Source organism: Cottoperca gobio, chromosome 6 (assembly GCF_900634415.1).
Source record: "Cottoperca gobio chromosome 6, fCotGob3.1, whole genome shotgun sequence".
NCBI lineage: Eukaryota > Metazoa > Chordata > Actinopteri > Perciformes > Bovichtidae > Cottoperca > Cottoperca gobio.
In genome coordinates this window covers 23702094-23715697 of record NC_041360.1, presented here as the reverse complement: position 1 = coordinate 23715697, position 13604 = coordinate 23702094, and the positions used below count along the sequence as shown (strand labels likewise).

General features: G+C 40.8%; 1 protein-coding gene across 16 annotated transcripts in view; it reads right to left on the bottom strand.

Moving 5' to 3' along the window:
• Positions 1–13604, bottom strand: part of LOC115010243 (pleckstrin homology domain-containing family A member 7-like) — a 103566-nt gene that overhangs the window by 30210 nt on the left and 59752 nt on the right. For all 16 annotated transcript variants that reach the window (XM_029434755.1, XM_029434770.1, XM_029434753.1 and 13 more), the window contains one exon: positions 2470–2587. In XM_029434755.1, coding sequence (XP_029290615.1) covers positions 2470–2587 — 118 coding nt within the window. The remainder of the gene's footprint in view (positions 1–2469; positions 2588–13604) is intronic.

Here is a 13604-nt window from a genome sequence, read left to right as displayed (position 1 = left end):
GCATGCGTGCGAGTGAGTGAAAGGGAGTCTAAGATATAGAAGGAAAGAAAAGTGACAGGGAGAAAGAAAAATGAATAAACAAGACAGAAAGAGACGCTTTCCAATTCCTACCGCACAAAGAATGCAACCTCCATGAAATCTGCATTTGGAAGCTCAGTTTGGAATTCATTAGCGTTGCTTCTGCTGAGTCGCTCCAACTAATTCCTTAATTTTGGCAGCAACAGCACATCGCCTGAGCCAATGACAGCTTGAAGGACAACCAGACACAAAAGTAATTGCGTCTTGTTTTATTGTTACTCTTCACACGTCTTTTCGACAACCCTATCAGTTGATTTTGGTGTGTGTGTGTGTGTGTGTGTGTTGTATTCTAGAGTAGATATGTGCAGTGATATAAAGCAAATCTGACATGAACAGCTTTTTAGAATTCAGCATGAAGACGTGTCAATGTGAACGTAGCCGAACAATCCATACAGATACAGGACAAGGCTGAGCTGTGTACACGTGTTACCATGACAGTGACGATGCATCATGTTCACTCCCGTTTGCGTGTTAGCATGCTAACAGTAGCTAATTAACCCGAAACACAAAGTGCAGCTGAGGCTACTGCAGGTATTTGCTCACAACGGCATGATGGCGCTCAGTGAAGAGGTAAAAGAGTTCATCCTGAGGGTGGCATGAACTGATTCATCTCATAGTCAGCCAAAGAAGTAAACCTGCATGTGGCGCTTGCAGGAAAAGTCAGAGGATCACTACAGTCATCAGGATTCATCCACAGGGGGGAACTAATGTCTGAATTAGACTTTTCACAGGGTGCTTAGCCCCGGGGCTAAGGATGTGCAGTGAACAAGCCCTTATGAAACGCCACAGAGCCCATTAAACACGTGGTGGACCTGCCGACGGCCAACAATCAGGCAGACACTGCGATCCCTAAAGCCTCGCTGCACCATGGCTCAAATGTTTTATTGCTTTCACCTGGTATAACAAAGTAACACTTACTTTAATGCACTAAATGAACAAAGTAGCCTTTTATGGTTTAACTGCCCTTCTGTACTCGTCCAGGTTGGAGTCAGCTGTAATGACCTCACATTTACCTGCCTGGCTCTGAATCCTGCTCCACCTCCACCTCACAGTAAGCCCCATGTTTTCACTTCCGCCGGTCTGTCGTGGATCTTGGTCGACAGCAGCTGGCATGACTCAGCAAAAAAAACTGCTGCTCACCAGGATCGGTGCGTGGACGCAACTTTATTCATGTGCTGTCGATCTCATCTGAACGTGGGACACGATGAGGATAGTGGGACATAATCAGGTAAGCATATTGTGGCTCATTAAAAACGTGTTAAATAAGAGTTTCACGGTGCAAGTCACTATTCTAAAAGTAATAGTGTTTGCGAGCCTCCAACGCCTCAGGCATGACCTCCCGCTGTCGAGGAAGCCCGATGGCCAACGTGCTCCTGTCAGCTTTAGGACGGAGAGACTGTCAGACTGTCCTCTGGCTCATGAGAAGAGACGCCGTTTAACATTTTGACAACAGTTTCTACATTGGTCCATTTGACGTCACCCATCAAAATAATTAATGCAAGCGAGTGTGCCGTGTGCAGGCGTCCTGTGTTTCATGTTTGCAATGTGTGTGTTTGTTCTCCTAGAAACAGGGGACAGTTCTTTATGGAAGACAATCAGGAGGAAGAAGATCAGCGGAAGACAGAGTCAGAGGTTTCCATACCAGTCGGGGGTAGACTCATTTAAATGCAAGAAAGGGAAAAAGAAGACGTCTAAAGAACAAAACCACGGGGTTCATGCGAATTATAACAACTGATTAAGTGTTTGAGCAAAGTTCCCTCTGCTCTCTTCTGTCTTTTCAAACCTTTGCCCCGTTACTGAAACCTTTGTATCCAGCTCGACAGCTTCCGCTGTGGCTTTCATCTTAATTGACTCTCTAGACACAGATAATAGTTCTAACCTTTGCACGCCTGCGTAAACTTGTTCTGCTTATGTAATCATTTTGCATTACTTGGGTAAACAGCAACAACTACGTGAGATGGGTCGACTAAGATCTGCCACCTGTGAAGATCTCTGCACCTGATTCATGAGAGGAAGAATTCATTGTCATCAGTGGGTAAAGCCGCGGTCACATGGCAACGATTGAAAGGTGCAACAGAACGATTCATTACATTTTCATTTCATTCATTAACCTGGAACAGAATACACTGCAGATAGTGAGCAACAGAGTTTTATGTGTTTGTAAATCAAATATTGATTTGGTGGAAAAACACAGGTTTATATATAAATGTGATACAGCGCTACAAGAGTAAATCAGAACGCATATTCACACACACACAACAGGGTCCTGCACACTTTACAGGGTTGTCCTCATTATGTGATTAGATTCAGATGCAACACACACACACACACACACACACACACACACACACACACACACACACACACACACACACACACACACACACACACCTTGGAGGCAGAGGTTGAGTCCACAGTGGAGGAGGTGATGGCAGTGGAGGCCTCGCTGACGGTGGTGCTGGAGAACTGCTCCCCCGCCGGTTTGGACATCATGGAAGCACCCTGCGGCCTGGATAAGAACACACACACACACACACACACACACACACACACACACACACAAACACACACACACACACACACACACACAGGTAAGCATAACTTTTTCAAATGGAATATTTAGTGTGTAGTGCTTACTGGACACACTGTGTTTCACACTTTGTGTTGTACGGGTGGCCCGCGCTGGCTATGACCTCTGAGGGTGGGGTTACTCTGTTGTTGCCTTTATTCCGCTCTGTTGGACAGTCTATTGTTCTGATAATTAGAGAAAGAAAGAGAGAGAGATGCCAGGTTTCCGTCCAGATGTGTCGCAAATTCCCTTGTTTCCATCCACGACCGTGATGCGGCTTGTGTTTCATAAACGTTGCCACCCCACACACCTCGGAGGGCAAAGCATAGTTGCCCTCAGGTTAGGGCATTACCTAACATGAGCTACTCACAACAGCAAGATGATAAATAGACTTACAAAGCAGACTCCCAGCTGAAGAATAAAAGTGCACGCAGCAGCAGACTGTGTCCTGTAGTGTACTTGAAGAAGATGAATCAGCACCAGTTCTTAATCCCAATGTAAACTACAGAATAGTCACAAACCTTTGGGGATTATTTCAATGCTTCAAAAAGGATTTGTGTTTCTTTGTATTTGTATTGTACAGCATTATGTTTCTATGATGGGAAACGGAAGCATTGTACTGATTAAAGCCTTTTATGTGTGGAAGAGAAAGAAACAGAACATATAAGGGTTCAGAGAGAGGGCTGGTGAGAGTCTGCGCTCCAACCAGATAGATAGATAGATATATTTATTTAATTTATATATTTATTATATATATATATATATATATATATATATATATTATATATATATATATATATATATATATATATATATATATATTATATTATTATATATAGAGAGAGAGAGATGATAGAGAGAGAAGAGAGAGAGAGAGAGGCGGGGGGAAGGGAAGAACGAGGGAGGGAGATAGATATATGGAGGGATGATATAGAAGATAGAGGAGCGAATAGAGATGTCGGATAGAGATATGGGAATTATGTAATGATTATATAGATAGATAGATAAGATAGATAGGTAATGAGAGCTCTATATTTTTAGTATGAGATAGGGATGTAGATAGATGGAGTTATGTAATGTTATAAGATATATATATATATATATATATATAGATAGTATAAATATAAAAGAAAAAATATAAAAACAAGAATATAATATATAAGGATATATATCGATATATAAGATTTATATATAGTAAAGTATAATCTAAAGTTATATCTTATATATATATATATATATATACTTATATATATAAGGCCGTGTAAAGTAAAAAACATTAATAATAATTTAATCATCAATATGCAGTAAGTAGTATGTGTACAGTAACACAGTTAGTAAGATAGTGTGATTAAATAATTCAGCACTAAACCTTCATCTCGCAACAATAAAAGAGTCCAGGCTGAACCTGCAGATCTATAGATCTACGTCATCTGTGCTAATTCATCTGATAATAACTGAACGAATGAGTCGCTGCACTAAACAAATCATTCAGGGATCAATAAACACAAAGTGATTTTCACACCGACGCAGACTTTAATGAATGAATGAATCACGCTGCACTAAGAAGAACCGCAGGTCCGAGGTCAGCTTTAAATCTCTCTGTTCGGGGTTTTGATTTCAGACGCTTGATTCCCGTCGGGCTGCTTCAACAGGTGCTTCCCGTGCACACAGAGATGCAACTGCACGACTCAGTGGATAACCTGCTTCAATAGAATATGAACACATCTCCTCGTCTGAAGTCTTCCCGCTGCTTATTAAGCTTCTTTACCACAAGTTTCAAAAAGAAAAGCACTCACTGGGACATGTTCTCGTGTATTTCTTTAGACAGCCATCATGTTTCAGAGGGCTTTGTTTTTATCGGTTGCCAAGGATACATGTACTGCATGAGGCTTTTAAGATCAAAAACAAAAAACAGACCACACACACACACACACACACAGCCTGACTGCTTGCTGGCTCCCCTCCGAGTCTCTCTTTGCACGATGACAGGCCTGTTATTGCTGCTGTCTCACCGCGGAGAGACAGATGAGACGTTCCACGCTGGATGTTTTATTGTCAGCGGGCCGACACCAGGCGGAGTGTGTGTATAAATCTGTCTGATTAGTTTCAGAAGGGAAAACACTGGCAGAGTAACGCATTCTTCCATCCAACAATCCTACCTAATTACCTCCTTCCATTTCTCTCCGGCACCCCCCCCCCCTTATCCTTCTCACATAAATCCACACGTTTCTTTTATTGCTGTGAACACACGTCTGTGTCTTTGAGAATTGATGTTTTAGTGAACAAATGACGCTCTAATTTGTTACTCCATCTTTGTTTTTCCTCCCTGTGTTTCTATATCTCCTCAGTGAAATGCACCCCCCGCCCTGCACGTGACACATAACACGCTACATTACTAACTTCCCTCTGCGGATGCAGAATGTAAATCTGTGTGTGGTGTGGGCGGGCTGAGAGCGAGAGACATCAGCTCTGTTTTCATTCTGCTGTCAAGAGAATTTCATGCAAACTTTTTGAAAGGTCAGCAACTGTGAAAAATTAATTTAGATGCATTTTCATCAAAGTCAAAGTCTTTTATGGAATTTTGTTTTTCTATTGGCCACGAAGGACACAGATTGTGAGTGTGTTACTTCCTATAGGAGGGCAACACTCGGCCTTGAAGTGAAGGCCGGATCTCCTTCAGGAGGGCTGGAGAGAGCCGTGACCTCTCTCTTCTGTGAATGACTCTTTGAGTAACAAAAGATGGAGGTCCACGGGAACGTAAGGAGAGGTTATCAGCAGTAATCTGTTTACTTCTCTACTTGCAACTACTTAAAAACTGCAACTTAGGGATCAACAAACAAGCCTCTTTGAATGGATCTGAATCTAATGGAGAGGAAAGATGAAGAGAGCACATGAACACGTCGTCCCTGCGGCTCCATCAGGAGGCTGCGAACCGTCTCGCCCTTCTGTAAAAGTGCCTTTTATTTTGAAAGAGCAACAGATGGAAAAGTGTTAATCTCAGACCTGAAGGGAATCAGCACAGACACACAAGTTAAACCCAATTCAAACTGATTTGCACCATTTCTTTCTGTGTACAGGTCACGCGCAGTAATATTATATTAGCATGTGGTGTCACTGGTTAGTCTTCTTAGAAACCAACTAAATCCTCAGAATCTGCCACCGGCCAATCAGAATTAAGGGGCGTCAACAAGGCCATATAACAATCAAGTGGATCAGTGAGTGTGTTTAAGATTCTTAACAATACAAGCGGCCGTGAAGCCGTGAAGCAGGTTCTGTTGCTCAGAGCAAACAGACGGATGACACCACTCCTTTCTTTACTAAGTGCTACTGTTTGCTGTTCCTCCAGCACCTTTACAGTTTAAAGGGACACTCCACTGATGTACACTTTACAGTTTAAAGGGACACTCCACTGATGTACACTTGAAGTTCAGTTTACGAGAAGCTTCTCACATCTGAAACATTAACTCTGATTATTGGTCAGTTTGAGACCTAAAAGTCCAAATGCTTTACAAACTGGAGTTGAGGTTTGAAGGCGTGTAAAGAAAGATGTGAATGAGTCACACTGAAGTGTTTTTAAAAGGGTCCTGGGAGCTCACCTGGTGGAGCGGGTGAGCCATTTACAAAAGGCCTGTCCTCCCTCTCTTCTCATCCTCTCTCCCCTCTTTCTCCTCTCCCTCTCTTTCCTCCTCTCTCCTCCCCCCTCTTTCCTCTCCTCTTTCTCCCTCTCTCTTCTCCGCAAAAGGGAGAAAAAAAAAACATGAAAAAGAAAAAAGGAAAAGTCAAACGAAAAAAGACCAAAAACAAATTGTGATGTCTAAAAAAAGAGGGAGAAGAGACGAGTGCAGCACACCAGAGAGAGGGCGGAAGAAGCAAGAAAGCGAAACGTCGGGGAGAACAGCCAAGAGGGGGGAGCATGAGGTAGAACCGGATAAGAGGGAGCCGCGCCACGAGGGTAGCATCACAGCAGCTTGAGCGCGCGACGAGGGCGACCCGCAGCGAGTTGCAAAGCGAACGCGGGAGCACGAGCGACAGAGAGGGCGACGGAACGAGCGCGCGAGGGAGACACGAAAAGCGAGGGAGCGCGAACAGCGGGAAGAGAGCAGAAACAAGTACGGGCGCGGAGAAAAGAGGAGAAGAGAAAGAGAACGTGAACTAGAGAAGAGAAGAGAACGCGAAAAAAGAGGGAGAAGGAAAAGAAAATAAGTGTTCATAGAAAGAAAATATTGAGCGAGAGCCCTCCCTCTTTCTCCTCTCCCTCTTTCTCCTTCCCCTCCCCTCCTTCTCTTCCCCTCCCCCCCCCCTCTTCTCCCCTCTTTCCCCTCTCCCCTCTTCTCTCTCCCTCTTCTCCTTCTCCCTCTTTCTCCTCTCCCCCTCTTCCTCTCCCCTCCCTCCTCCCCTCACCTCTTTCTCCTCTCCCCTCCCTCTTCCTCTCCCCTCTTTCTCCTCTCCCCTCCCTCTCCTCTCCCCTCTTTCTCCTCTCCCCTCCCCTCTTTCTCTTCGCTTCAATTTTGCCAACTTTATTGAAGCGCAATGCTAAACCGATGGAATAGCTTTTTAATAAGATTCACTGAAAGATGAATTTTGACCAATGAAAGATGGAGATGTAGGGATGAAACGTAATCAGGCAATCACTTCAGAGAGATCAGCTCATCTACCCAAAATGCACTGGGCTGTTGTTTTACCCCCCAACCCAAAGACAGTCCTTTGAAGTGACTTCAAATGAAAGAAAAGCCTCACACTCACAGCTCATAATTAAATAAAAATACATGGAAACATGGGACCAAATATCACGATTGACGTCTCAAACACTGTGAAGTCTTTCACTGAAAGCAAACATGCCATTTTGCTTCAAGCCTCGCTGGAAATATCCACCGCTGTTCCACATCTCTGATGCGAACAAATTACTGAGGAGGAGGAAATAAAGGAGGCAAATAATACTCAAGGACCAACACTTAGAACGTGCACTTAGAAGCGCTGTGAGAGTATGACAGGGCAGGAAACCCAGCTCTAAAGAGCCCTGCATATTAATCTCACTCCGTGATATTGGCCATGAATCCAAAGCTACAGAACGGGCTGCGGGGCATTCAGTGCGAGTGTGTTTCTCCTCCTCTTGTTGTGACTGTGGGAGGAAAAGGCGGCCATGTTGAGAACAAAGGAGATGTAATCACACAGGAGAAGTAATTGTCGGAAGGATTCTGACATTTTACCACAAGACCTTTCCTGCATTTTAATGACATCTCTCACAAGACGATGTGAAAAAGTAACTTAAGACACTTAAAAACTTGGCAAACTCCCACCACCTCAGCTACAAATGAAGCACGGGAGCAGCTGCAGCACAATATGCCAAAAATCAACGCGATGTCAGCCCACACAAGCACAGCTGACATTTAAATACAACAGCTTAGGTTCTGCAATCCAAAATAATCAGACATGTGAAATTAACTGAGAGGAAACACACACACAGGTACTCTGTCGTCACACAGTGAGCGGAGATCATTATTACAGCTTTGACACGTTGTTGAACCAAATATCCCCTCAATTACAAGACAAACTGAAAACCTTATTCTAAAAGATATTGTTCCCATTTTAAAAGGATTATTACTCGCCAGAGTCCACCCACTGTGTCCCCATTTTCAACTTCTGTCCTAACAAAGCATTCGGTGTGATCTTCCTTGGAGGTGCTGACGAGGCTAAACTGTCAATCATTGATAACTTCCTTCTTTGTGTTAAACTCACTGCAAATTGAGTCAATACAGCAGCTCTGCCATAAAGTGTACCTTTACAAAGTTTATAATGTTAGAAATATATAAATGATGTTTGCTACTGAGGTCATAGTTCAAGGTGGTGTTGAACTGGACTATATTAAAGTGAAAGGTGTTACGTAAAGAGGGGAAAGAAAAACACCTCTGAATATAAAAGTCCAGGATGACACAGTCGCTGACCTCTATGACAATGTCAAAGAAGAAAAATACATAAACGTGTGCATTAACGCAAATATATAAATATATATATCTATATATATATATATATGTAAAAAAAAAATATAAAAAAAAAAATATATATATATATATATATATATAAAATAATATATATATATATACACACAATATATATATATATAATATATTATATATATATATTATATATATAAAATATATATATATAATATATAAATTATATATATAAAATATATATATAATATATATATTTCTTTTAATATATATATATTTCTAATATATACATATATTTATAAATATTTCTTCTAGATTTCTTTATATATTTATATATTACATATATATATTTCTTTATATATATATAATATATATATATTATATATATATTATATATATATAATATATATATATTATATATATATAATATATATATATTTATATATATATTATATACATCTATATATATATAAAACATCTATTACAAATATTTATAAATCTATTAAAAATATGGCCAACGTTTATAATATATACATATTAAACAGTCTTTTAATATATATATATTTCTAATATATACATATATTTATAAATATTTCTTATAGATTTCTTTATATATTTATATATTACATATATATATTTCTTTATATATATATATAATATAATATATATATATATATTATATATATAATATATATATATTATATATATATAATATATATATATTTATATATATATTATATATATATATATATTTATATATATATTATATATACATCTATATATGTATAAAACATCTATTACAAATATTTATAAATCTATTAAAAATATGGCCAACGTTTATAATATATACATATTAAACAGTTGGATTGCATTTGGTGGTAAGTGTAAGTTTTTATTACATTTAAATATAACATTAGCTTCTAGTCTTCGTGCAGGAGTCGGGCTAAAACACGTCCCGACTCCCCCGCTGCGCACAAACATGAGATTAATATCCATCTTGTCATGTCTACGTTTATTTATTACCTGCTGCACCAACTGTAACATCATCAGAAAAGCAAAAACATAAATCCATCAAGTTCAAACCTACACACGATGTTTGGGATGCTCAAAATGAGAACACACATTCCATCTACCAAACCGTACCCCCCCGATACAGTTCCACACTGCTGCTATGGCAACAGTCAACCAAAGCAGTGCCATGCAGCCCCCCTGGTGGAGCACCATGTGTTCACTCATCACATCGCTGGCATAGCTTCTCTTAAATCACCAGATCCCATATCAATGAGCGGAGCGAAGGGTCAGAAACAAAATAAATAAATAAAAAGCTTATGTTGACAACAAGAAAGAGACAGAACGCTTCAGGGGAACATGAAGACAGACAGAGAGGAGTAACATGGAGGTGACAAAAGGAGAAGGAGTGCCCAGTGACAGAAAGGAATTCTGTTTACCTTCATTTATAGGAGGGAAGTGTTTGCGTGGCCGCTCTGCTGCAGCAGATCTACGCTTCTACGCTTTAGTATAGTTAACTAGTACTGTTCCCCGGACACAAGTTGAAGTTTAATGTGAGAGTGCCCATGGATAGATTAAACAATATGAAACTTAATGGAATAAATAAACCTAGATCAGTGCATGATGAGAGATTTGTATTTCATGTTGTGCAACAAAGTTGAGCAGTGCATTAAGAAGTAACTTCCTTTCATTAGGATGATTGACGACGCCCGGGATAACACACCAACAAAACATTTAAATTGACATTTCTTCAGCCAACCCAGAAAAAGAACTGCTCGAGTTTCCACGCTATGAATTTCCAGGTGTTGCTTGACCCTAAAGCCGATGACAGGAAGAAAGAAAGACTTCAGATGCAGACAGATACTGAGACCCAGACAGAAGCAGCCAAGGAAGTTATTCCATCTCTCCTGCTGCCAAAAAAAGAGCTGATAAGATACTCCTAGGAGCTGTAAAGTCCTGACACTTTAGCCACTTTAATCCACGATAACCCCTGAGGAGCAGGCTCGCTGACGCCGGCCGCCATTCACACACACACACACACACGCACCCTGTTGCTAATAACGCTCTCAGATGGAGTTTCAGCTCTGCTTTGATGGCATGTGAGCTGATGCCTCCCATCAAAGCTGGCGTTGACATCAAATATAAAAAGCCGCCTGGCTGTTGGAGCCGGAGGTGACGGATATATAGAAGCAGAGTCTGAACTCCAGTGACCTCGTGTGTGCCAGGCAGCGTGCGGCGTCACCACGGTGGCAGTAAGCTAAAGGTTAGCTCTGCTCCAGCTGCGCGGCTCAGAGAGCCCCCAACAGTAAAAAGATATGAATGTGTGTGTGCAGCAAGTGTATGAATGTGAAGCTGAAAAAGAGCAGCTCAGTTGAGCCAAAACTCCATCCTTGGATGATTATGAAAGTTTACAAAAGAGCTTTTGCTTCAGTGGAAACCTGAAGAGCTCGAGGAGCGTAGAAGCCTTAAATAGCATGTTTTAATAGGATGTTTTGGATGGCGCCCGGGGCAGGTGCTGGAGTCGCTTCTCCTGTATTGTTTGCAGCGGTACGACGGTAATTGGATAATTAGGGTTCACAGCTAAAAGAAGATGCATATATAATCCCAGCCTACTCCATGCATTAATGGAAATGATATAATCTTTGTTTTGAACGGTACGTTGTAAACAGACGAGAGGAATCTCATGAATATTTGCATCCAAACATGAAACACCTGCAGTATAAACGGAAGGACCCAAGAAAGGATGATCAGAATGGGGGGGGGGGGGGGGGATTCATACGTTTTGATGGTGGAGGGCATTTAAAAGAATTAAAGTAGCAAAAACATCTTTAAAATAAAAAGGTCATCGGATTTAATGGTTATCGGTTGCGATTAAAAAAGATCCAGCCTCTGGTAAAGCTATTATCAAGTCTTAGAATAATGGTGAACCCTGACGTGCTTTAAATCCTCTTAAGAAAAGTTTCAGTGATTCCTTAATGTGAGGAGCCAATCAAGACCGCCAGTCTTATTGAAATACTCACTTCAAATGTAATCCTAAAGGATATAGAGAGACATTTCGGGAAATACACTCATTGGCTTTCTTGCAGAGGATTAGATGAGAGTATAGAGAACAATGGAGTAAAGTAAAACAAAACAAAAAATAAGTTTATATCCATGTCTGTCCAAAATATCATCACGTCATCATTTTTATCCTATTAAGACATTTGTGTTAAATTGTCAGAATTACCAAATAAATTCTTCAGTTTTGTCCAAAAATGTGTTTTGTGAGGTCACAGTGACCTTGACCTTTGACCTTCAAACTACAATCAGTTCATCGTTGATTCCAGGAACAGCCGTCGGCGGCACGGAGCAAAAACACGTGTGTGTGTGTGTGTGTGTGTGTGTGTGTGTGTGTGTGTGTGTGTGTGTACAGAAATGTAGAAAACCAGATTTGTGGTTTTGTAGAGCTCGTAGTGTTTCTTCTTTATTCGTCCACAGAGCTCTTCGCTGTTGCATCTTCACTGGTTGCCTGGCAACTTCATGGTGACAACAATGGGTTTTTTTTCCCGCCAAAGAAATTGTTGCAGTGTGAATTTTTTTTACATTTCTGGTTTGTGTTTGGACAAAACATATGAGATACTTGATAATCAGAGAGCTTCTCAGGTTTTAGGATCTTCATCACTAATGATAATATTTTTCTTACATTCATACACAAAGTTGGACAAACTGTTCTGTAACTGGGCCATAAAATTAACTTTCCAAGTTCTCCCCACTCATTTTAAGTTTACAGTATACGTCGTAGATATTAAAGATAAAGTTAGGATTCTTAAAACAAGCTTACATAACATTGTTGGTCCAAATATCTCATACTGTATATCATGGGAAATTATAATATAAAAGGTCCAAGTGCTGCTGTGATGTGTTACCAAAAGAAGCATGGATTATTTATCACAGTTTCTGCTTCATCAGATGCTTCAGCTTCTTCGGCCAATATCCACATGTGTGTTTAACTGGTCTTTGCTGCTGCTGCTGCTGCTGCTGCTGCTGCTGCTACTGTTGTTGCTGCTGCTGCTGCTGCTGCTGCTGCTGCTGCTGCTACTGCTACATAGTCACAGCAGAGAATGTCCTCAAATATCTCACTGAGGCACAAAACAAACACGTGTTGTGTTCGAAGTGCACATCCTCTATAAACCACTGATTCCTGTGCAGAATACACCATCTATTTTCATATCCACACACACACACACACACACACAAACACCAATGGCTGAAGTTGTGTGTGTGTGTGTGTTGCCAAATTATCATAACAGCTTGAACAGGCCTGCTTCACGCCTACGCAGCTGCTAATAAGACAGATCCATCTGAACATAGCGAGGAAAAATGTAGCCTGGTCCCTCCTAGAATGGAGAGATGGACTGAAATGAGAGAGAGAGAGATAATGAGGAGGGGAGAGAGAGATATAATGAGGGGGAGGGGCACAGCACTCTTGCTTTACAGCGGTTGAGCGATGCAGAAGTAGATAAAAACATTCAGAAAGTCGGACTGGGAGAGACGAGGGAGCTCAGAGGACGATAGAGAAGACAAGGAAATGCACAGATATATAAAAGTCTGTTACATAATTAGAAGTTATTTCATTTTAACATCCATCACATTTCGTAAACTGCATCTACGTGTGATTTGTTACGTTTGTGCAGATCTATATTCGATCAATTCTCTGAAGTGACAAGTTCACGTTTAATGTCTGACAATTCCAAATCACACAAAAGAGAAAGACGGCAAGACACAAAGTGTAAAACGAGAAGAGAGATGAAAGAGACAAACCAGACAGAAGATGAGAAGAATAAAAAAGGAAAAGCAGGAATGCAGCCAGCAAGACAGAAAGCAAAATGGCAGAAAAAGTGGGACCGGGTGGGGACAGATTGAAACAGGAAATGGAAAAGAATGAGATAGTGACAGAAACGGAAAAAATGAACAGAGGGGGGGGAAATGAAATCGGGTTGAGACGGAGCCTGTGCAGC